A 26,538-nucleotide genomic window follows, 5' to 3' on the forward strand; every position below is an offset into this window, starting at 1 on the left:
AATGTGAAATGAGCAAAGTCAAGACAGTTGCAATATTACTTTATACATACCAGTTGATGCACTTCCATGGGCTCCCTTTCCTGCATTATCTTCTGTCTCTCCTCCTTCGTCGGGTATTTCTACAATATGTTGTCGATGTTTCCGGTTGAATATTCTCCCAAAAGTCTTCTTGCTTCTTGTGTGGGAATGTTCTTTGGATGAATCATCTGCGTTCTCTGCTTTGTCATCTCCATTTGCATTGTTATTCACATTGAGTTCTGTTTCACTGTATCTTGTGTCAGCTTCAGCTGCTTCCGCCAGTCGTGTACTATTGTTATTGTTCGAGTTGGGGTTATCTGAGTCACTTGAGTCCTTTTTGCCAAATCCAAATGTGGCTAATATTTTAGAGCCAATGCCCTCCTCATCTGATGATGAACTAGAGCTTGAGCTTGAGCTAGAGCTCGAGCTTGAACTTGAATCTTTGGAGAATCCTATTGAGCCAAAGAATCCTTTCTTTTCCTTCTTTTTCTTTTTGGGGCTTTCTTTAGCTTTAGCGCTGGTATCAACATCAGCGTTGCCTGCGACTGATCCCGACATTTCTCCACCAATTTCTGGTAGTTGTACAGAAAGTCCTCCAGAAGAAGCAACGGCCATGTCAACATCAACTTCAGCTCCACCTCCGATATCAACACTTGGGGTACTTACAGCAACACCATCAACTGATGACCCCGCAGCGGCATTTTTCTTTTTCTTATTTCTCTTTTTGCGCTTAGCTTTACCTGTAGCCCCAGCAGAACCTGATAGTTTAGGAACCTCAACATCAACCCCTCCAGATACTCCTGCACCAAGACCTCCTTTAACATCAACACCTATGTCTCCAGAACTATCAATTTTTCCATCTAATCCAGAAGCTCCTTCAAGTTGGGCCCCTCCTGATAGATCACCATCCATGCTTCCAGCAGTGCCACCGATACTTAACTGTTGTCCTTCAAATGATAAAGATGGATCAGGTTTTTCTGTTTTCACATTAACATCAAGATCAGGACTGACAATGTCTCCAGCTATGTCACCTTTGATACTACTGCTTAAGCCTCCATCTATCATAACATCCTGACCTGTTGCAGATGCATCTCCGCCAACGTTGACTTCAGCACTATGCATATCTACATCAAGACCAGTTCCCCCACTTCCAGAAAATCCAAAGCTTGGTAATTTAACTTTAAATCCCTTCTTCTCCTCATCGTCGGACTCTGATGAACTGGAACTAGAGCTGCTACTGGACGTACCACTTGACTTGCCACCAAAACCAAAACCAAACTTGCCTTTCTTCTTTTTTGGCTTTTTAACTTTCAATTTAGCATCCAATCCTCCACCAACAGAGGGGTCTGGTTTAGGAACGTCAACATCAATACTTCCTCCTCCTAGACCACCTGAAAGGCCAACTGCTCCACCAAGGCCTCCACCAATTCCAATTCCTCCTTCGCCAACAGAGAGATCTGGTTTAGGTACGTCAACATCGATACTTCCTCCTCCAAGACCACCTGAAAGGCCACCAGCTCCACAAAGGCCCCCACCAATTCCAAATCCTCCGCCACCAGCATCCAATCCTCCACCAACAGAAAGGTCAGGTTTAGGTACATCAACATCAATGCTTCCTCCTCCAAGACCACCTGAAAGTCCACCAAGGCCTCCACCAATTCCAAATCCTCCTCCGTCACCACCATCCAATCCTCCACCAACAGATAGATCTGGTTTAGGTACATCAACATCAATGCTTCCTCCTCCAAGACCACCGGAAAGTCCACCTGCTCCACCAAGGCCTCCACCAATTTCAAATCCTCCTCCGCCGCCAGCATCCAATCCTCCACCAACAGAAAGGTCAGGTTTAGGTACATCAACATCAATGCTTCCTCCTCCAAGACCACCTGAAAGTCCACCAAGGCCTCCACCAATTCCAAATCCTCCTCCGTCACCACCATCCAATCCTCCACCAACAGATAGATCTGGTTTAGGTACATCAACATCAATGCTTCCTCCTCCAAGACCACCGGAAAGTCCACCTGCTCCACCAAGGCCTCCACCAATTTCAAATCCTCCTCCGCCGCCAGCATCCAATCCTCCACCAACAGATAGATCTGGTTTAGGTACATCAACATCAATGCTTCCTCCTCCAAGACTACCTGAAAGACCACCTGCTCCACCAGGGCCTCCACCAATTCCAAATCCTCCTCCACCACCAGCATCCAATCCTCCACCAACAGAGAGGTCTGGTTTAGGCACATCAACATCGATGTTTCCTCCTCCTAGACCACCTAAAAGGCCACCAGCACCACCAAAGCCTCCACCAATTCCAATTCCTCCTCCGCCACCAGCATCCAATCCTCCACCAACAGAGAGGTCTGGTTTAGGTACGTCAACATCGATGCTTCCTCCTCCTAGACCAACTGAAAGCCCACCAGCACCACCAAGGCCTCCACCAATGCCAAGTCCTCCGCCACCAGCATTTAATCCTCCACCAACAGAGAGATCTGGTTTTGGTACATCAACATTAATGCTTCCTCCTCCTAGACCACCTGAAAGGCCACCTGCTCCACCAAGCCCCCCACTAATGCCCAGTCCTCCTTCGCCACCAGCATCCAATCCTCCACCAACAGAGAGGTCTGGTTTAGGTACGTCAACATCGATGCTCCCTCCTCCTAGACCACCTGAAAGCCCACCAGCACCACCAAGGCCTCCACCAATTCCAATTCCTCCACCAGGAACATCGACATCGATGTCTCCCCCACCAATGCCACCACCAAATCCTCCACCAAATGAGATGCCGGCATCTGGTTTGGCTGATTTCACGCTCATATCTACATTTGGTTTGACTTCACCCAAATCACCAACGACATCAAGTCCTGCTGAGAATGAACCATCTGGTTTGGGAACATCAACATCTGCAGTGCCGCCACCACCACCACTTGATAATCCAAACTTAGGAAGACCAATCTTGAATCCACCTTTTCCTTCATCATCAGAAGAAGAGGAAGAGGAAGAGGAAGAAGAAGAAGATCCATCTTTTTTGCCTCCTAATCCGAATCCCAATCCGAATTTACCCTTCTTTTTGTCTTTCTTACTCTTTTTCTTTGGGCTGCCTTTACCTTTCAGCTTAATTCCACCTTTAACATCGACATCTGGTCCACTTGGAATATCCACTCCTCCTCCGAGACCACCTGAAACTCCACGTACTCCACCAATTCCTCCACCAATGCCAAGTCCTCCACCACCAGTATCCATACCACCACCAACAGAGAAATCTGGTTCAGGTACATCAACATCAATGCTTCCTCCTCCAAGACCACCTGAAAGGCCACCTGCTCCACCAATTCCTAATCCTCCTCCACCTCCAGCATCTAATGCTCCACCAACAGAAAGGTCTGGTTTAGGTACATCAACATCAATGCTTCCTGAAAGGTCACCAGCTCCACCAAGCCCCCCACCAATGCCAAGTCCTCCGCCACCAGCATTCAATCCTCCACCAACAGAGAGATCTGGTTTAGGTACATCAACATCAATGCTTCCTCCTCCAAGACCACCTGAAAGGTCAACTGCTCCACCAAGGCCTCCACCAATTCCAAATCCTCCTCCACCACCAGCATCCAATCCTCCACCAACAGAGAGGTCTGGTTTAGGTACATCAACATCAATGCTTCCTCCTCCAAGACCACCTGAAAGGCCACCTGCTCCACCAATTCTTAATCCTCCTCCACCTCCAGCATCTAATCCTCCACCAACAGAAAGGTCTGGTTTAGGTACATCAACATCAATACTTCCTCCTCCTAGACCACCTGAAAGGCCACCTGCTCCACCAAGGCCTCCACCAATTCCAAATCCTCCTCCACCACCAGCATCAAGGCCTCCACCAACAGATAGATCCGGTTTAGGTACATCAACATCAACGCTTCCTCCTCCAAGACCACCTGAAAGGCCACCTGCTCCACCAAGCCCCCCACCAATGCCAAGTCCTCCGCCACCAGCATTTAATCCTCCACCAACAGAGAGATCTGGTTTAGGTACATCAACATCAATGCTTCTTCCTCCAAGACCACCTGAAAGACCACCTGAAAGGCCACCTGCTCCACCAAGGCCTCCACCAATTCCAAATCCTCCTCCACCACCAGCATCAAGGCCTCCACCAACAGATAGATCTGGTTTAGGTACATCAACATCGATGCTTCCTCCTCCAACACCACCTGAAAGGCCATCTGCTCCACCAAGGCCTCCACCAATTCCAAATCCTCCTCCACCACCAGCATCAAGGCCTCCACCAACAGATAGATCTGGTTTAGGTACATCAACATCGACGCTTCCTCCCCCTAGACCACCTGAAAGGCCACCAGCACCACCAAGGCCTCCACCAATTCCAATTCCTCCTTCGCCACCAGCATCCAATCCTCCACCAACAGAGAGGTCTGGTTTAGGTACGTCAACATCGATGCTTCCTCCTCCTAGACCACCTGAAAGGCCACCTGCTCCACCAAGGCCTCCACCAATTCCAATTCCTCCACCAAATGAGATGCCGGCGTCTGGTTTGGCTGATTTCACGCTCATATCTACGTTTGGTTTCACTTCACCCAAATCACCACCGACATCAAATCCTGCTGAGAATGAACCATCAGGTTTGGGAACGTCAACATCTGCAGTCCCACCACCACCACTTGATAATCCAAACTTAGGAAGACCAATCTTGAGTCCACCTTTTCCTTCATCATCAGAAGAAGAGGAAGAGGAAGAAGAAGAAGATCCATTTTTTTTGCCTCCAAAACCGAATCCAAATCCGAATTTACCCTTCTTTTTTTCTTTCTTGCTCTTTTTCTTTGGGCTTCCTTTACCTTTCAGCTTAATTCCACCTTTCAGGTCAACATCTGCTCCAGCAAGGCCTCCACCAACTCCAAATCCTTTTCCGCCACCAGCATCCAAATCTCCACCAACAGAGAGATCTGGTTTAGGTACATCAACATCGATGCCGCCTCCTCCTAGACCACCGGAAAGGCCACCTGCTCCACCAAGACCACCACCAATGCTAAGTCCTCCTCCACCACCATCTAATCCTCCACCAACAGAGAGGTCTGGTTTTGGGACATAAACATCAATGTTTCCTCCTCCTAGACCACCTCCTAGACCACCTGCTCCATTAAGTCCTCCGCCAATTCCAACTCCTCCACCAGAAACATCAACATCAATGTCTCTACCTCCCAGGCTTGCATTCATGTCTCCTCCAACTCCATTGATTGTCCCACCAATACCACCTCCAATTCCTCCACCAAATGAGATGTCACCATCTGGTTTGGCTGATTTGACGCTCATATCTACATTTGGTTTAACTTCACCCAAGTCACCACCGACATCAAGTCCTGCAGAGAATGAACCATCTGGTTTAGGAACATCAACATCTGCAGTGCCACCACCACCACTTGATAATCCAAATTTAGGAAGACCAATCTTGAATCCACCTTTTCCCTCATCATCGGAAGAAGAGGAAGAGGAAGAAGAAGATCCATCTTTTTTGCCTCCAAATCCAAATCCAAATCCGAATTTACCCTTCTTTTTGTCTTTCTTGCCCTTTTTCTTTGGGCTGCCTTTACCTTTCAGCTTAATCCCACCTTTAATATCTATATCACCTTGAGCCTTCTGTCCATCTGGAATGTCAATTGAAACATCTGCATCTGGCTTTTGTACATCACCCTCAAGCGACATGCCAACACTTCCACCAGTGTGTTTGAATTTTCCTTCAGCTCCAACATCTATGTCTCCATGACCCAAATCATAATCTCCTTTACCTTTAAATTTTGGTAATCCAATTGATGGCATGTGGAATCCCTTCTTCTTTTTACTGGAACCGTTGCCCTTTCCATTCAAGCTGAGGTTTGCATCAATTTCTGGGCCGTCTACATCAAGGGAAGCATCTGGACCATCCACAGAAATCTTACCACTTGGAAAATCAACACCAATTTCACTACCTGTTTTGGTTGGTTTCACATCAATGTCTCCACCAATGCTTCCACCGATGCCACCTCCAATGCCACCACCAATATCTGGTCCTTCAATAGACAGTGAGGCATCTCCTTCAGGCAGCTTAACATCTTCTCTAGCACCACCACCAATATCCAAGTTAACATTTGGACCAGAAAAACCAGGGCCTTTAATGTCTCCTCCAATGTTCAAGCCCGCACCAATGTCAGCATCTGCATGGCCTTTCCCTTTTCCCTTTGGAAAATGGATTGAGGGCATATGGAATCTGCCTTTTTTCTTGCCAGACCCCTTGCGCTTTCCTCCCAAGTTAAAATCTGCATCAACATCTGGTCCATCAACCGACAGGTCACCACTTGGGAGATTAATAGAAACATCACCCTCAGGTTTAGGTGCTTTCACATCAATATCAATTTCCTTTTTCACTCCTCCTAGTTCTGGACCCTCTACTTCGATGGAGCCTCCAGGTATCTTTACATCAGGATCAACTCCTCCAATGATTCCAAACCCAATTCCACCACCACCCTTCACATCAACATCAGGGCCTTCGAAGTCTCCAGAAATTTCAGGACCCTTCAATTTCCCACCAGCGTCTCCTTTGATTTTAGGACCTTTGATACCAAAACCAAAACCACCCTTACCTCCATCAGAGTCAGAATCACTGGAACTGCTGTGATCTCCCTTCCCTTTACCTCCAAAACCAAATGACGGAAGATGAAAGCCTCCCGATTTCTTTTTGGATCCTTTGTTCTTTCCATTTAGAGACAGACTTGCATCTGGGATGTCAGCACTACCTCCAAGTGATATGTCTGCATCCGGTTTTGAAACTTTTCCATCAACATCAATGTCTCCACCAATGCCACCACCAATGCCACCTCCAATGCCTCCTCCAATGCCACCTCCAATGCCACCACCAATATCTGGTCCTCCAATAGACAATGACGCATCTCCTTCTGGAAGCTTTACATCTCCTCCAGCACCACCACCAATATCCAAGTTCACATCTGTACCAGAGAAACCAGGGCCTTTAATGTCTCCTCCAATGTTCAAGCCTGCATCAATGTCAGCATCTGCATGGCCTTTCCCTTTTCCCTTTGGAAAATGGATTGAAGGCATATGGAATCCGCCCTTTTTCTTGCCAGACCCCTTGCGCTTTCCTCCCAGGTTAAAATCTGCATCAACATCTGGTCCATCAACTGATAGGTCACCACTTGGGAGATTAATAGATACATCAGCCTCAGGTTTGGGTGCTTTCACATCAATATCAATTTCCTTTTTCACTCCTCCAAGTTCTGGACCCTCTACTTCGATGGAGCCTGCAGGTAACTTCACATTAGGATCAATTCCTCCAGAAATTCCAAACCCGATACCACCACCACCCTTCACATCAACATCAGGGCCTTCCAAGTCTCCAGAGTATTCAGGACCCTTCAATTTCCCACCAGCATCTCCTTTGATTTTAGGACCTTTGATACCAAAACCACCCTTACCTCCATCAGAGTCAGAATCACTGGAACTGCTGTCATCTCCTTTCCCTTTACCTCCAAAACCAAAAGATGGAAGATGGATCTGGAAACCTCCTTTCTTCTTCTTTGGGCTTTTTTTCTTTCCACTTAGAGACAGACTTGCATCTGGGATGTCAGCACTACCTCCAATTGATATGTCTGCATCTGGTTTTGAAACTTTTCCTTCAACATCAATGTCTGCACCAATGCCACCACCAATGCCTCCACCGATGCCTCCACCAATGCCACCACCAATATCTGGTCCTTCAATAGACAGTGACGCATCTCCTTCAGGCAGCTTTACATCTCCTCCAGCACCACCACCAATATCCAAGTTCACATCTGGACCAGAGAAACCAGGGCCTTTAATGTCTCCTCCAATGTTCAAGCCTGCATCAATGTCAGCATCTGCGTGGCCTTTCCCTTTTCCCATTGGAAAATGGATTGAGGGCATATGAAATCTGCCCTTTTTCTTGCCAGACCCCTTGCGCTTTCCTCCCAAGTTAAAATCTGCATCAACATCTGGTCCATCAACCGACAGGTCACCACTTGGGAGATTAATAGATACATCACCCTCAGGTTTGGGTGCTTTCACATCAATATCAATTTCCTTTTTCACTCCTCCAAGTTCTGGACCCTCTACTTCGATGGAACCTCCAGGTAACTTCACATCAGGATCAATTCCTCCTGAAATTCCAAACCTGATTCCACCACCACCCTTCACATCAACATCAGGGCCTTCCAAGTCTCCAGAGTATTCAGGACCCTTCAATTTCCCACCAGCGTCTCCTTTGATTTTAGGACCTTTGATACCAAAACCAAAACCACCCTTACCTCCATCAGAGTCAGAATCACTGGAACTGCTGTCATCTCCTTTCCCTTTACCTCCAAAACCAAATGACGGAAGATGAAAGCCTCCTGATTTCTTTTTGGAACCTTTCTTCTTCCCACTTAGAGACAGACTTGCATCTGGGATGTCAGCACTACCTCCAATTGATATGTCTGCGTCCGGTTTTGAAACTTTTCCATCAACATCAATGTCTCCACCAATGCCACCACCAATGCCACCACCAATGCCACCACCAATTCCACCTCCAATGCCTCCACCGATGCCTCCACCGATGCCCCCACCGATGCCACCACCAATATCTGGTCCTTCAATAGACAGTGACGCATCTCCTTCAGGCAGCTTTACATCTCCTCCAGCACCACAACCAATATCCAAGTTCACATCTGGACCAGAGAAACCAGGGCCTTTAATGTCTCCTCCAATGTTCAAGCCTGCATCAATGTCAACATCAGCATGTCCTTTCCCTTTGCCCTTTGGAAAATGGATTGAAGGCATATGGAATCCGCCCTTTTTCTTGCCAGACCCCTTGCGCTTTCCTCCCAAGTTAAAATCTGCATCAACATCTGGTCCATCAACCGACAGGTCACCACTTGGGAGATTAATAGATACATCACCCTCAGGTTTGGGTGCTTTCACATCAATATCAATTTCCTTTTTCACTCCTCCAAGTTCTGGACCCTCTACTTCGATGGAACCTCCAGGTAACTTCACATCAGGATCAATTCCTCCTGAAATTCCAAACCCGATTCCACCACCACCCTTCACATCAACCGCAGGGCCTTCGAAGTCTCCAGAGTGTTCATGACCTTTCAATTTCCCACCAGCATCTCCTTTGATTTTAGGACCTTTGATACCAAAACCAAATCCACCCTTACCTCCATCAGAGTCAGAATCACTGGAACTGCTGTCATCTCCTTTCCCTTTACCTCCAAAACCAAATGACGGAAGATGAAAGCCTCCTGATTTCTTTTTGGAACCTTTCTTCTTCCCACTTAGAGACAGACTTGCATCTGGGATGTCAGCACTACCTCCAATTGATACGTCTGCGTCCGGTTTTGAAACTTTTCCATCAACATCAATGTCTCCACCAATGCCACTGATGCCACCACCAATGCCACCTCCAATGCCTCCACCGATGCCTCCACCGATGCCACCACCAATATCTGGTCCTTCAATAGACAATGACGCATCTCCTTCTGGAAGCTTTACATCTCCTCCAGCACCACCACCAATATCCAAGTTCACATCTGGACCAGAGAAACCAGGGCCTTTAATGTCTCCTCCAATGTTCAAGCCTGCATCCATGTCAACATCTGCATGTCCTTTCCCTTTGCCCTTAGGAAAATGGATTGAAGGCATATGGAATCCGCCCTTTTTCTTGCCAGACCCCTTGCGCTTTCCTCCCAAGTTAAAATCTGCATCAACATCTGGTCCATCAACTGATAGTTCACCACTTGGGAGATTAATAGATACATCACCCTCAGGTTTGGGTGCTTTCACATCCGTATCAATTTCCTTTGTCACTCCTCCAAGTTCTGGCCCTTCAATGCCACCAGATACTCCCAGCCCAATGCCTGCACCACCTTGGATTCCGACACCAGGCCCCTCTATGTCACCAGATATCTCGGGGCCTTTAATGCCACCATCAGCATCTAATTTGATAGATGGACCTTTAATGCCAAAACCAAAGCTTCCCTTCTTTTCATCGTCAGAGTCTGAGTCACTTGAGCTACTATCATCTCCCTTGCTTTTACCACCAAACCCAAAAGAGGGTAAATGGAAACCTTTCTTTTTGTGGCTTTTCTTTTTCCTGCCAATGTCAATGTTGCCTCCAATGTTAGGACCACTAATGGACAGGTCAGCATCTCCCTCTGGTAGTTCCAAGTTTCCTCCGGCTTGACCACCAACAGAAATGTCTGGCCCATCAACAGCAAGTTTACCACTTGGAATATCCACTGAAACATCACCCTTACCGTCAAGATCTGGCCCATTGAAACCACCGCCAATGCCACCTCCAATGCCACCTCCTATGCCACCTCCAATGCCTCCTCCAATGTCCGGTCCTTCAATAGATAGTGACGCATCTCCTTTAGGCAGCTCTACATCTCCTCCAGCACCACCACCAACATCCAAGTTTACATCTGGTCCATTGAAACCACCGCCAATGCCACCTCCAATGCCTCCACCAATGCCTCCACCGATGCCTCCACCGATGCCATCACCAAATTCTGGTCCTTCAATAGACAGTGACGCATCTCCTTCAGGCAGCTTTACATCTCCTCCAGCACCACCACCAACATCCAAGTTTACATTTGGCCCTTTGAAACCACCACCAATGCCACTTCCAATGCCTCCACCGATGCCTCCACCGCTGCCTCCACTGGGAATATTAACAGACACATCACCCTCAGGTTTAGGTGCTTTCACATCAATATCAATGTCTTTTCTCACTCCTCCAAGATCTGGACCTTCAAAACCAAAACCAGCAGCACCACCTTTAACATCAATTCCAGGACCATCAAGGTCCCCAGAAACTTTAGGGCCTTTTACTTCACCTCCAACTCCGCCTTTTATCTTGGGAGCTTTAACACCCATTTTGAAGCCAGCCTTTTCATCATCAGAATCTGAATCACTTGAGCTACTATCACCTCCTTTTCCTTTAAAACCAAATCCAAATGATGGAAAGTGGAAACCTCCTTTCTTCTTTTTGTGACTCTTCTTTTTACCATCCAGAGACAAATTCACATCTGCATCAACACCACCGCCAACTTTCCCTGAAAGATCAACATCTGGTTTGGGGGCATTGACATCAATATCACCTCCAATGCCACCTTCGATGCCTCCACCAATATCACCTCCGATGCCACCTTTGCCACCTATATCTGGACCAGATACTTCAATGGAGCCTTTTGGTACCTCCATGCTCCCATGAACATTTGGACCATCAATACTACCAGATCCATCAATATCAACACCTGCTCCCCCTTTAATATCAAGTCCACCCCCAATGTCAACATCTGCATCCCCCTTCCTGCGTTTGTGCTTTGGGCCTGAAAACCCAAAGTTAAATGATGGCAAATGGAAACCATCCCTTTTCTTCTTTGAACCTTTGACCTTGCCCCCAAGGTTTATGTCAGCATCAAGATCTGGAGAGTCCACATCAATATCTCCTTTGACTTTTGGTAAATCCCCAGACACGTCAAGACTAGCATCACCAGTAGGGAGGTTCACATCAATGTCACCATCAACAGAAGCACCACCTTTGGGCAAATTGATATCTCCACCTGCTCCACCTTCAATATCAACATCTGGCCCGTTAAGATCACCATCCACCTTGGCCTTGCCTTTGAACTTTGGCAAGCTTGGGAGGTTGAAACTTGGAAATCGGAATTTATGCTTCCCTGAGCCCTTTCCTTCCAAATTGATATCCACGTCCGGTGCATTCACATCGAGTGAGCCTGAAATGTCTCCTTCAGGTTTGGGAATGTCAACATCTGCTGAACCACCCAATGACAGCTTTCCACTAGGTCCGTCAACAGAAAAATCTGCATCTGGCTTGTATGATTTCACATCAAGATCAATTGCTTTCTTCACTCCTCCTAGGTCAGGTCCATCCACATCGACAGAACCACCAACACTTGGAACATCAATGTCTCCTTTCAAGCCAAAGCCTCCCCCAAAGCTAGGTCCACTTATTCCACCTGATCCTCCAATCTCTGGGCCTTTCAACCCAATAGATCCATCTGGTCCTTTTAGTTTTCCATCCATATCAACATCTGGACTCTTAACAGAAACTTTGCCATCAAAGTCTGGTCCTTCAGGTAATTTCATCTTTGCATCAACATCAGGCCCATTGATATCACCTCCAAAGCCAAACCCAGCGCCTCCCTTAACATTTGGAACATTAACATCAGCATCACCTGAAAGATCTGCCCCAACTCCAGGAGCCCCAACATTGATTCCAATATCACCTTCTGGTTTATTTACAGCACCACCTGCCTGAACATCTACATCAAAATCGGGAGTGTCAACTTTAGGGCCCTTTCCACCGAAATTAAATGAAGGAAAGCTGATATGTGGAAATTGAAATCCTTTCTTCTTCTTTCCACCTCCTTTAATCTTGGCATCAAATTCTGGTGAATCTACATCTATGGAACCAGATACACCTCCAGAAGCTTTTGGCATGTCAAGATTAGCATCAACATTCCCTCCAGCAGCTACTGATCCAGCACCATCTACAGAACCTCCAGGTAGCTTGAACTTAGCACCAACATCAGGCCCATCAACATCACCACTAACGTCTAAATCTGCTTTAAGTCCTCCACCGACACCCGGACCATCAATGTCAATGTCTACATCAGGCTTTTTCACATCAGCATCAACAGAAACATCACCCTTTCCTTTCCATGAAGGAAATCCAAAACTTGGCAGTTTAAACTTTCCCTTTCCTGAACCACCAACATCTCCTCCAGCTGAGACATCTGGGGCATCAACATTAACCGAGCCAGATATACCACCTGATGGTCCTGTGAGGGATAAATCTCCACTTGGACTCTTTGCTTTTACATCAAGGTCAACAGATTTTTTGACATCTAGATCTTCATCTCCACCAATGTCAGCGGAAACATTCGGTAACTTAATGTCAGCATCTCCAACAACATCAAAGTCAACATCAGTAGTTAATCCTCCCTCCGGTCCTTTCACAGAAATGTCACCTTGAGGTCCACCTTTTAAATCTCCTTTTACTTTAGCATCTGATGACCCAAATGACGGGAATTTGAACTTTGGTAATCTGAAGTGAAAGCCGCCCTTATCTTTCTTTCCACTCAGATCAACATTTGCAGAAGCATCAGGCAAATCACCACTTATACCAGCACCACCACCCAAGCCAACATTTGGAGCATCAAGTTCTGGCCCGTTCACTTCAATATCACCTCCAAGATTCACATTAGGACCCTTCACTCCTCCTCCGAGACCAAGTCCACCGGTGCCACCAAATTTACCATCAAAATCTGGGCCTTTCACATCGCCACTAACACCTAGTGAAGCATCTGGTGCTTGTACTCCCCCTCCAAATCCAAATCCTCCACCTCCACCAATATCTACTGATGGTCCAGAGATATCAACATCAGGTTTGTTAATTTCTCCCTTCAGGCCAAGTCCACCAGCACCACCGATTCCTCCTCCAATGCCTCCCCCAAATCCTGGACCTTTCACATCTCCACCACCACCTAGAGAAACATTTGGTGTCTTCATTCCACCTCCGAAATCTCCACTTCCTCCAACATTTACAGATGGTCCAGAGATATCAACATCAGGTCTGTTAATGTCACCTTTTAGGCCAAGTCCACCAGCTCCATCAATGTCACCGCCAAAACCTGGGGCTTTAACATCACCACCGACTCCAAGCGAAGCATCTGGTCCATTTATTCCACCTCCAAATCCTCCACCTCCATTAATTTTGGGTCCTTTAACATCTCCCTTCAAGCCAAAACCACCAGCTCCACCAATACCTCCCCCAAAATCTGGGCTTTCAACATCAACATCAACATCTGGTCTTGAAATGTCTCCCTTAAAACCAAGTCCCATATCTCGACCAATTCCACCACTGACTCCTCCACCAATTCCACCACCAAATCCTGGGGCCTTCACATCTCCACCAACATCAAGAGAAGCATCTGGAGCTTTTATTCCACCTCCTCCAACGTTAACTGATGGTCCACTAATATCTCCATTGAGGCCAATTCCACCAGATCCACCAATACCTCCACCGAATCCAGGGGCTTTCACATTTACACCAGAGTCGATTCCTCCTCCAAGGTCCAATGATGGTGCTTTTACGTCAACATCAGGTCCGCTGATGTCTCCCTTCAAACCAATGCCACCAGATCCACCAAAACCTCCACCAAAATCAGGGCCCTTTGCCTCTCCACCAGTACCAAGTGAAGCATCTGGTGCCTTAATTCCACCTCCAATGTTTGCTGATGGTGCAGAAACATTAAAATCGGGCCCATTGGTATCTCCATTGAGGCCAAATCCACCAGATCCACCAAAACCGCCACCAAATCCTGGGGCTTTCACATCACCTCCAACATCTAGAGAAGCATCTGGTGTTGATAACTTCACATCTGGGCCTGAAATCGTACCATCAATACCACCTCTGACACCAGCCCCAGCACTTGGATCAGACCAACCTAGTTTAGGAGCATCAAATCCAAAGCCTGGTTTTTTGGTCTTAACATTAGTGTCAGTGTCAGCTTTTACTACAACATCGGGTGCTTCAACATGAAAACCAGCAACTCCAGCAAGATCAGCATTGGGAACTTCCACTGCTCCACCAATATCAGCATTGCCATTTATCTTTGGCTTTCCAATCTTTGGCAGCTTAAAGCGTCCTTTCTTTCCTTTGCTTGATGATCCCTTAAGCTTGCCACCAGCTCCGATGTTGACTTTGGCATCTCCTTCAGGCAGACTGGCTGAACCAGAAGCATCGAGGCTGGTCCCCATACCACCTTCGACATTCACATCTGGCCCTTCCAATGATACATCTGCTTTGGGAAGACTTCCTGAGACCCTCACTTTTTTGGTCTCTTCATCCGACTCGGAATCAGAGTCTCCGCTGAAAAACTTGGCAATCCCTGAGAAGAACCCACCCTTCTTTGGAGAATGTCCTTTTGCATCTGGTGCATCTGCTTTAAGGGAAATATCGGCTTTGGGTCCATCAACATTCATGCCTGCTCCTCCACCAAAAGACATAGTAGGCACCTTCACGTCAATTTCAGCATCACTGTCTGATTCTGAAGATGAGCTTGAACTACTGTGATCTCCGTTAACACCAAGTCCACCTGATACTTTTAATCCTGGTTTCTTTTTTCGCCTTCGATGTTTTGATCCTTTGTGTCCATTCAAACCAGCACCCAACTCAGCATTTCCTCCAATTTCTACTTCACCTTTGGGCAACTCTGCGTTAACATCAACATCTAGTTCAGCTTCAGCAGGTGTCCTTTTTCTAAATTTAGGGAATGATGGTCGCTTTTTGTGTTTCTTTCCATTTGCTTTCAGGTTAATGGCTGGTGCAGAGACATCAAGGCTTGCTCCTGTGGATGGCACATCCCCACTTGCACCAACTCCAGCAGATGCTCCTGATGGAATGCCAGCCTAAACAGAGGGAAATCAAAACAGTATTAAGAAACAAATTGACCAAATGATTGTTAATAATAAAAAAAAAATTTTCACTTCCACCCCGACGGGATTATTTCTCGAAAGTCATCACCAACACCACAAACTGACACACATGTAGATACCAGGCAAAGGTACCAATCGAAGAAAACAGCATTTAAAGTTTAGCGTTTTTTAAATCAAGCTGAGGTATTTTTAACTAATTTTCCTACATTCTGAGCAGCGGCGTAACTAGACATTTTCATTTGGTGGGGCAAGTGGGGGCAAAGATTAAATTTGGGGTGGGGGGGCCAAAGAAGTGCAAGATTATTATTAAATATGTTAACTGATGTGATAGTTGATACACATCAATGCAGTTCTAAAACAGTCTACATAGTCAGCAGGTAACAAAAGATTGCGAAAACAACCAAATCTTAGAGAACTTGTCATTTTGTATAAGATAAAACTTTTCGACCATATACAAGGATTAAATTACCAACAGTGATAACCAAGTGTCAATTTAGAGTTGTACCCGGCATTCTCATTAATAGGCTCTGTGGGTACGAATTAAATTATTGCTTGTACGCCTTATTTCAGTGTAAATACCCAAAACATAATCACATTAGGCCAAGTAAAAACGCCCGCTTCATTTTTACAGGCCGCCTCCTTTTTTTATTATTTTTGTTTAAGGGTTATTTTTAATGATCTCAGCAAAAACAATCTGAATGTCTTGACCAAAATGTTTCATTTATGTTTTGTGTGTTTCAGCAGTAGAAAAAACAATGGATATTTGACATTTTAGCAAACATTTTGGTTATGAAACGGATATTTAAAATAGGCCTACCACTCAATTCCACCGCTTGCTTCAAAGGAGAAGAAATGGTCTAAGCAACTTTTTTTCGCTGGCCATTTTGCTTAAGTAGATTTCTCTGTAGTGCATCTGACTAAGTTGTGTTAACGGAGCTATCGGTCTGCATTCAGACCACCACGTATTAAACACAACTTTATATCGGAAAACCCATTCTTGTTTCCGCGCGTTTTGCCGTGTCATGACATGTGTTTAAAATAAATCCGTAATTATATTGTTTTAATGTTTTCTCAAAAAGTAAAGCATTTCATGGAACAATATTTCAAGAGAAGTCTTTCACCATTACCTTCTGTAAACCCTGTAAATTATTTGTAAATCTGTGACCTTTTTTTTTTCCTGTACCGAAAGGGTATAATGGCTTTAAAATTTTTATGTACAGTGCTCTTTAATGTTTTTTTCATAAATTAATAAGCACTGAAGCAACAATGGTTTGTGAACACAAACAGGCGTTTTCTGTTGTCACAAACTGACACCAACATTAGAACATGTAATAATGTGTGTATTTGTCGGTTGGTAACAATGTTGATCAGCTCGCATGGGGCGGCACTAAGGCTTGTGTCAGTTCATGAAAACGTTTTTTTCACAATTGAGATTCGTCCGCATTGTGTAATGCAATGACAAATTGAACATTTTTGTGTCAGTTCATGAAAACATAATTTGTAAATTTCGGTGCCAAAATTGAAGTTTTGTTTTTATATAAAACTACATCTTCAGTTTGAAGTTTTCTACCATCACCTTTATAAAAGATATCTTTATTAAAAAAGGAGAACAGCCTTGAATCTTAATGAGATTGTAGGCCTCAGTTAGCATTATCCAATCATGCAAAAAACAAAAACTAAAAAATTGCTTTAAACACGGTGTCAGAGTGTGGTGAAGTTGACGCATTTTTATAAATTTTTTTGAGCATATCCCGTAAACCTTGATAGATTAGAACCCTCAACTGTCCCTCACAAATATCGAGCACATCAATTTATACTACTTTGAAAATATTGTAGAAATGGGTCATCTAATATCAATTTTGATATTCACTCAGGTTATACCTTTATTCCAGAACGGTCAAAAATTTCAGCATAAATTCAATCAACTTGGACTAACTTTTCATTCATAGAACACTTTTTCAGTAGGAAGTTCATTTTCATCTATGACAGTTTTGAAAAAAGGGTTTCTACTTAATATTGATTTGCAGAAGAGCAAAGCAATTAACTTTCATCACAATTTGTTCTGTCATCTAAAATTGAGGATGCACCATGCAACAGATCCCCTGTTATTAGAAGTGTAAATTTAGTTTAATAAAGGTTAGTCTCACTAAAACTATGTAGGGTAGTAGTATCATTTATGCAAACCACCCTTATTTAAATAATTGACTTTCTTACCGATAGGCCAGCACTTCCTCCCAGACCTGCATCAATTCCACCAGCTACATCAAGGTTTCCTCCTGAAAAGGTAAAACAGTCAGCAAATTAGCTTCTTTCAAGTTACCAAAATATTTGCTCTAAATATTTACCAATGCCACAAGACTGCCAAGTTTGAACAAAATTTCTTTAGTTTTCAGTTCAAATGGAACATTACATAACTTGTTTTTGCTGAACAGTTGCTTGCAGTGTAAGCACTTATGTAGTCCACCATAAAACTGCCGAACTCGTAGAAAATTGAGATCGATCGGCCATAATAACATGACATTATATGAAATAATAAAGTATTTCAAGGGAAGTTTTCAAGTATCATCATCATTAATGCATGTAAGTTTTGTGTCAATCTGTGATCATAAATTTTTTTCTTACCAATTCTGTAATGTTCTGCTAAACAAAAACAATCAAGGCCTACATTTTAACAAAGTTTCAATTGAGAGAGCTCTTGTACTTTTTTGCTTACAACAATTAAGCATTGCAAGCTTTGCACGAAAGTGACAATTTTCGCGTTTGGGACTGAAACAGGTCCTTTATGTCTGTTAAATTTAGGATGTGAAACAATCAAAAATTATATTTTTTATCAAGTTCAAAGCATCAAGTATCCACTTCCACTAGTTTAAACCACTGTTACACCTTGTAAAAAGTGTTTGATTTAACCTAAAATAAGATGTGGTTTCCTTGGCTAGTTTTGTGTGGTACCTAATGTTAAATCAAGTCAGTTCATATTGTCAGTGATGAAGCAAGCAGTCAAATCACTAGGGTGTACAGTGTGAACACGTCTTTGGTGTTGCTCATTCCCAAGTTTAAAAGAATATATACAAATGAAGGAGGACCTCTTTTTTTCCCGTACTTTTTTCAAATATGGCCACCTAGCACTTTTCTTTTAAAAAATCATTATGCTATTTTTTAAATGGTTGTCAGTTTTATCTGGTGTGTTCAAGTCTTAAAAGTACAACAACAATTTTAAATAGCAAACAACAAAAAAGCAGGCAGATTCTTAAAAGGAAGCCAAAAGGCACGTTAAACAGAAGATGGTTCTAGTATAATCATTAAAACTATCAACTACTTCAACGTTGGTAATGTTTGGAAGAGAAAATGTGTTTGTTCCCCCCACTCTTTGAAAAGCACATTAATTTTCCAAACCAACCTAAGAACAGTTAATAAAAGAAGGGGGTCTTTTTTAAGTTATACCAACCAAACCAATCATGTTTCATCGGGTTATTTATTTGTGCACATTTACATGAACCTTACTTCAGCTGCCATAATCAAAATAGATTGAGTGGTTTATAAGACTATATTTTATTGTTGATCAGAGAGCATTGGCTAAGTACAAAAACTGAATTCTGACATTGAGGTCAAAGGTCGTATGTTTACAGAACAACTGCAGTGCTTCTTGTCTGGTTTTCATACTTTTGGTTACATAACAGCTTGCAGCATTTACAATTTGACCCTTAATTGATAAAAGTATACATTGTTTGTTTATAGACCAGTGTCAGGTATTCTTTTTGCAAACAATCATGAGATGAGAACCAACTTTCATTGTAAACTTTGGATGCAAACTCTTAATATATTGGCAGTGTAATCGGTGTTTCACAAACCAATAACATCAAACATGTTTTACTCATAACATTAACTTTCCCCTCCCTGAAAGTTACATAGCCAAGGAATGTTGCATTGAATAAGTGCAGTTGTTGCACACTGTCACATTGTCTCTCCCAACACACAGTATCAATGGTGGTAGCCTGATAAATAAATTGCCATATATGTACATGTGTGAAGCTGTAGAGCAGTAGGCCAACTCAACAGCTGCCTGGCATTGACAAATGTGAACTCGGGGATCCTTAGTTCACAGTTTCTGCTTAACCACAAACCCCATGTAGCTACACCACAATATAAAGACATAATTGGCCATATTTGATATGACCTATATGTACAGTGTTTATATGATTGTACTCAGAGTCCAAGTGCACTTTTCTGTCATTGTTTTTCTGTCTGTCCATCAAAAGGAATACTTCTTAATATCTGTCTCCAAGTAAAAATTAAGCTTCTTTGCCAAAAGAGAACCGACAGTTAAGTCAAAACAGGAGGAATGTTCATGAAAATTGAAACCATAATTTAAAATGTTTTGTTTTGTTTTAGGTGTAGAAGTTACTTCACTAAAACCTTGGAACTGTGTTGCAAGATTTTATCTTTAAACTTTGAGCTTCATCTAAACATGTGTTTAATTCATTAAATTCTTGATGACATTGACCAACTTAATCATCTTTGCTTTAAGCTTGGTAATATCTAGTACTGAATTTTACAGACCTGATATGCTTGAATAGCACCAAAAATAGAACTCTATAAAAAACTTGCTAGTAAAAACATGCTCTAAAAACACATTGTAAACAAAGCTGACATTGTAAACTAACTGAACAACCTTTAAGCCATAAACTCTTTGTTTAACCTTGACTTTGAATCAACAAAATGGAGTGCCCAGATAAAAATAAACACACAAAGATTCCACCAAAAATAAGGTCTATATGTGACATCAAGAGAGTTTTTATCAATAAATAATAATCTTACCAGGCACCAGTCCTAAAGCAGTGTGAATGACATTTTTAAAACAGTAGTTTTTGCAGTGTCTCATTTGACTTTATGATAAAATGGGTTTTCCTACAACAGGAAATCACATTATCAAGTCGCCTAAAACCATTCAGAAAATCATATTCCTGTTTCTGTGGTTCGTCATCTTGTAAATTGTCTAACATTTTTAACATCAATGTTTTATATACTCTTTCACTTGGAAACTAAATGATGAATAAATGATGATTGACCATTCAATTTTGATGAGTAACCCCAAGCAACTGTCCTAATTGTTTCTCAATAGATTCAGTTCCATGTTTTCTACAGTTGGTTTTCCAGTTTTGCTGTTGTCTTTGTCCATTTGTTTTATACTAATATGTGATCAAGGGTCCCTATTTACGGGGCCTATGTGCCTCCTTAGGGTTTCCCTTTTGCACCCAATGTATTATGTTTGTGCAGTAAAGTTAATAAACTAAAACTAAACCAATCACAAATAACTTACCAATATCAACATCAGCATCTAGGTCCATGTTTTCTGTTTCATCTGTCGCAAGCGGTGCAGCTACATTCAAGTCAACAACTGAAAAATATAAAGGAAACTCAACATAAACATGGCTGCATTTTATGTTTCTCGGTCCAAAGTGATTTCTATGGACATTATTACAGACCAAAGCAAGATTTATGAATGTCACTTTTCTTGTATATATCTAAACTTTCAAATGTAACAATTAATTGTTTTCACTAAAAACAAATCTGTATCACCAGGGTGCTCAACATCCTCAAAGCTTTCATTAACCTGGACCAATATAAGTCTTTACGCAACTGGATTCCATCTAAATCCATTTCAATGTTTTAATAAACAATTAGCGCAGATTTGTCAAAATATAAACCTACAGAAAAATTAACTTTTCTTACCTAAAGAGATACAGATAATTTATTAAAGCTCACAAGGTACTTTGAAAACAAGTAGTTTTCATAGAAAGCTTACATTATCAGCTGCCTTTGTTAAAGTTATTATGTCAACATGCTAAAGCTATTATCCCATCTTATTATAGCTTTAAACATTCCTTTCCGTCAGATAAAACCATTGAATAAAATGGAACAGTACAAGGCTTACCAAGATCTTCACAATCCCTTCTTTGTATACACTGTATCATGTGTGAAGTTTTTCATCAGAAAAAATCAATCTGGCAAAGCATTTTTTGGACTTAGTTGTTTATATAATGCACCAGTTAAGAGACAGCCCTTTGTTTCTAACTGAAAATTGTTGAAGCAATGTTTATTTCAGGAAAACAAATGTTTGTACTGTTATTAAGTTGGCAGTTACTTGGCACTCCTTTTAAGATGACCTCCACATGTCTCGATGTTGAAGATAAGCCACAATTTGCCGTAAGTCTCCTTACAAGTATTAAATACTGAAGCCCAACTAGTGCAAAGTTTGGCAGAACCACAATATTCCACATTGTATGAAATTAATCTCTGTCCCTAATGTAGAGGTCGGTTCCCTTTAAATTGCAAAAGTAAAGGGCAGTTTCTGAGGTGATAATCTCTGTTGCATCAATGAAGTGTAAGGTTTAATTTGGTCTTGACTTGACAATAAACAAACCTTATCTGTAGCCTACTTGGTTTTAACAGTTAAAATGTGTCCGTAATCCATAAAAACTTTCAGTTAATACCAAATTGACTTTCAAATGTTTGGTTTTCCATTTCAATTGAATGTTGAGCAGGTAACCTAGGTTGTCTGATTTCACACCATGGGTATCGCTAACTCATTCTTTATTCGCCAATAATGAAACCATGACCAAAATTACAAGTTATAAAAAATCATACCCATAGGTGACGAATGATTTTAATGTTGAATATTTTCTGGATGTCAACAACAAAACATCAAAGGTCAGTTACAGTTTTCCAGTTCTGCATCAAGGCTATTAGAAATATGCAAATTCTTATAATGCACTCTATGGTATACACGAAACCAATACCATTACTAGTTTTGAAATAGGGACACTTTGCCTTTGGATTAGGTGTTTTGGGATATATGCAAATGATTTGACATGATGGATATAATTATTATAATTGTAAAACATGTAGAACATAATGATTCACACAAATAATCCCTGAAGTTGTGGTGTTTTCCTTTTACTTTTAGAACTAACAAGGTCTGCCATTATGGCGGACCTGTAGAATCAAATATCCTCATACTAGCGGACTAATGATGTCTGATATTACTTCATGAAGTGAAAGGAAAACTACAACATTTTGATGGATATTTGAGTGAATCAATAGATTCTATTTTTACATCTTTTCAACCATCTTTTCAATCAACGCTTTCGTAGCCCAAAGAGTCCCTTTAAAAACTGAAAATCAAATTTGCATAGTCTTCACCAGAAACTAAGGAGGACCTACAAGTGCGTAAACTCAGGAATTTATCTTATCAATGAAGATTAAATTGTATGTATTGAATGATCATACTATAGCTTCATGTTATGCAAAAAGATATCCCCAAAGGAAAATGGTAGCACTATAGTAAACATTTCTGTCAAATTCCATTCCACTGATAGGAGAGCGATATGGGTTTAACATGATAATGTGATATCTTTGTTGACTGTATGCTTTAACTTAAGTTATAAACAAATTAAAGGTTACTTCTAGCAGGACCAAAACAAGCCACTTGTGAGAAACAGTTTCACATCAGAGGGAGAAGAGCAATGGTTTCACCTCACCACAAAATCTAGATTAGTCAATTAATCTTTAACTTCGACTGGAAGCTTCTTTGTCCATGAATATTGTATGGGCAATGGGGTTTTGCCTAATTGCCTTTTACAGTAAAGGGCACATGTACTGTATAAATGTATAACATTTCCAATGGCACCAAGGCAATGACAAGTAAAGCAATTACATTCATAAACCCACTTGATGATTCACTGACTCTTTCCTCTAAACCATGCTCTAATGCTAACTGTAAAAACTTTAACCATAATAAAAACTGTTGCATTCGGATTATGGCGAGATGTCTAAATCCGGTATGTATTGTTTAACAGTGTAACACTTTCACACAGCTACAGTGGTCTCCCATCGAATCAAAATAGACTTGCAGTTTGATTTTGAAGGTTTTGGGGTGGTTGAGGGAATGGGTTTTAAGGAATTCACATACGAACATTACTAACACATGGATGAAGGAACACAAAACCGCTTCCACATAATGTTACTTCCACAGTACAACTTAGAATACATATTTTTTTGTCAACAACCCTCTGGTTTTACATCAAACAATAGTCCATTGTTAAGAAGAACATCCCTTCTGGCTTTCTGTACATTTTTTAACAATACTAACATTTCAGTTTCAATAACTTCTATTATCATTATCGAAACGTGTCTTATATTTGTAGTGTAGGGGGGGGGGGGGGCATGGAAATTTTTGCCACTGCAAATTTGTTTTAAATCTGATCCTTTCTACTCGGATGCAGTGAGGTCCAACGTTACTTGGCTGTTTTTAAAACTAAGGCTGTATTTGACATGGTTTACAACATGTGAATAAAAGAAGGGTACAACTAAAACCAGAGTGGCTACATCTGACCATAGAGTAAGATCTGACCATCTGACCATAGAGCAATGATCTGACTACTGCTTTTTCACTCCATGATTCGGTACATCTAACAGTAGTTACCAGCCAATATATGGGTGAAAAATTGTTGGTTTGATTCAGCATCTTCATTCGTGAAAGTTTGTTCTGAAACATGTTTCCCACAGAAGCGGACGTAATTCCTCCCAACATTTACGGGCTGATAAATGGTCAATGATAGAACCATAATATAACGTAACAAGCCAACAGAATGGAGCTTAAAAATGTAGCAACAAAAGGCAGAATAAGATTTACATTGAAATAGACTTACAAGAGAAAAAGTATGAATGCCAGTGCATACTACCTCCCTGCTACCTCCGAGCTTGTGCAACATGCATTATTCAAGAAAAGTAACATGGTTGACTAGCCTTGGTCACACCCCAGCCCTCCTTGTGCTATTGACCAAGTTCCCTACGTAAACTACCAGCACACACACACGCACTTGTGGTTCCACCATTGGTTCCCGTTGTATGCTACATTCCACTGTTGGGTACCCCTTTACAGTTTACGTATCTTTTTTACGTTGATCTTCAACATCTCTGGAATATTTTAAAGATGTTTCATTTCCACAATTTTAAGACAGACCATGGAGGTCAGACGAATGAAGAAAGGCTGTACACGGTAACACAACAAACTTGTGACGATCCCTCATCGACATCAGAAAATGAGTTTACTCCCAATTTTCTGTTTAATAGTGATTTAGCACACATAAAATCATGACAAAACTAACAACTAACCTGATGGCACGGTGAAGTTAATCTCAGATTTAAACATTTTGGTAGATTTAGCGTAGGGTAGGCAAAGACCTACGCTCGACACACGGAGAAATCCACAAGCACAGCGAGCAAGTTACCAGGGTCGAATTCCTGAGTTGGCCCTACAACACAGTGGTCCTTTCACACGATCGACGCCGTGCTGACATTCCTTAACGAAAACTGTCCGGGTTATAATTTAGCACAGTCTACCGGTCACGCTAGCAGCAACGCCATTGGTCAGCATTCTCTTCTTAACGTGGTAATTCGAGGCCAAAAGTAACGAGGCTTGCCCCTACGGATTCCATAACGAACTCTTCGAGAACGTGTGATCAATTTTCAGTGGCAGAGTTCCCCTTGAATGTAGTAGTAGTGGCTGTGTAATCCGCATGCCAACTCCCCTACCACTAAAGGCCTAGGTGTTTACACAGTACGCTTACTGTTACTCTATACCTTCCCTCTACTTTTCAGGGCGCTGGCCAAAAGATTTCCCAACTTGACTATAGGATTACCAGGCGCATGCTCTCTGAAAAGAACCACCGGACGCCCAGATTTGCAATCCAATGTAGTTTTGCATAATTGTGTCCCATTTTTGTCATGCAACTCAGCAGGCATGCCGGGCATACCTGTGGCTGTGCAGGGGTGTTTAAATACCCATATGCAGGCGGGACAAAAGAACCAAACCCTTAACAAAATAACCTTATTATTCACAGAAAATTCAATAAAAGGCGAGAGAAACGAAAGCGCCTGGCATTGTGTGGTAGAGTATGCAATAGATGGAGGTAACAACTTAATGTTAATCTTGTGTTACTGGCCCTGGGAACAGAAACTCCCACGAACAAAAAAAGTAAGTTTTTTCAAAGAGGTACAAAGTCTTCCCCCAGATCTCGTGATTTGCGGGGGCCAAAATTCTTGTGTCAAACTTAAATCAAAGCGGATTTAAGTCCTTGGAATTTGTCTCGATGCCGTTTACTATGTACAAATAAACAGGAACCAATTATGACCCCTCTAAAATATAACTGAATTTGTCCAGATTTTGGCAGTTTGTTTAGGGTCAAAGCCGTTTTGATGTATATTTAACACAAATGGCGACATATCTTCAATGAGCGGACTTTGAACTATACTTGCAAGCATTTCAGCTGTTATGACAGATCAAAATAACAAACAATGAGATCGATATGTAAAGACAAAGTTCCATTCGTAATCAGCGGTGACAACAAATTGGAAAGAAAGCATGTTCAGATTGGGCACTGGCAGTTATACACTTTCGGAGCCGAACGAAAACAAATAAAAGTTCACAGTTTTACAAATAACTTACAAGGGTTTACAGAAGGTACTGGTGAAAGACTTCTCTGGAAATATTATTCCATGAAATGCTTTACTTTTTGAGAAAACTTAAAAACAATTATCAATTCTCGATATCGAGAATTACGGATTTTTAAACACATGTGACGACACGGCGAAACATGCGGTTTTCCCCGTTATTTTCTCCCGATCCCGATGACCCGATTGAGCCCAAATTTTGACATGTTTGTTATTTTATCTACAAGTTGTGATACACGAAGTATGGGTCTTTGGACAATAATGTTTACCAGTGAAACCAGTTTTCTGCAAAGCCTCTTTTTAAGACTTTCCTCAAAAAATATTTCACTGAAACTTTGAAAGTTTCTGTACTTTTCTAAAGCTCCAATTGAGAAATTAAAGGTAAATACGTCCACGGTTCCGAGAATGAAATGGCTCAACAGAATTGGGCAATTGGAGTCAACTTTGCTAAATAAACTTTGCATTGTGTGAATGAAACACACGCTTGGGAAAAAC

At 42.3% G+C, this 26,538-nt stretch overlaps 1 protein-coding gene across 1 annotated transcript in view; it reads right to left on the minus strand.

Annotated features, from left to right (window-relative positions):
• The window catches only part of LOC117292308 (neuroblast differentiation-associated protein AHNAK-like), a 42,589-nt gene that overhangs the window by 5,658 nt on the left and 10,393 nt on the right, over positions 1 to 26,538 (minus strand). The window contains exons 2-4 of the mRNA XM_033774332.1: positions 20,849 to 20,926; positions 17,746 to 17,807; positions 51 to 15,504 (exon numbers count right to left, since the gene is read on the minus strand). Of these exons, the coding sequence (XP_033630223.1) occupies positions 51 to 15,504; positions 17,746 to 17,807; positions 20,849 to 20,926 (15,594 nt within the window). The remainder of the gene's footprint in view (positions 1 to 50; positions 15,505 to 17,745; positions 17,808 to 20,848; positions 20,927 to 26,538) is intronic.

Source organism: Asterias rubens, chromosome 1 (genome assembly GCF_902459465.1).
Source record: "Asterias rubens chromosome 1, eAstRub1.3, whole genome shotgun sequence".
NCBI lineage: Eukaryota > Metazoa > Echinodermata > Asteroidea > Forcipulatida > Asteriidae > Asterias > Asterias rubens.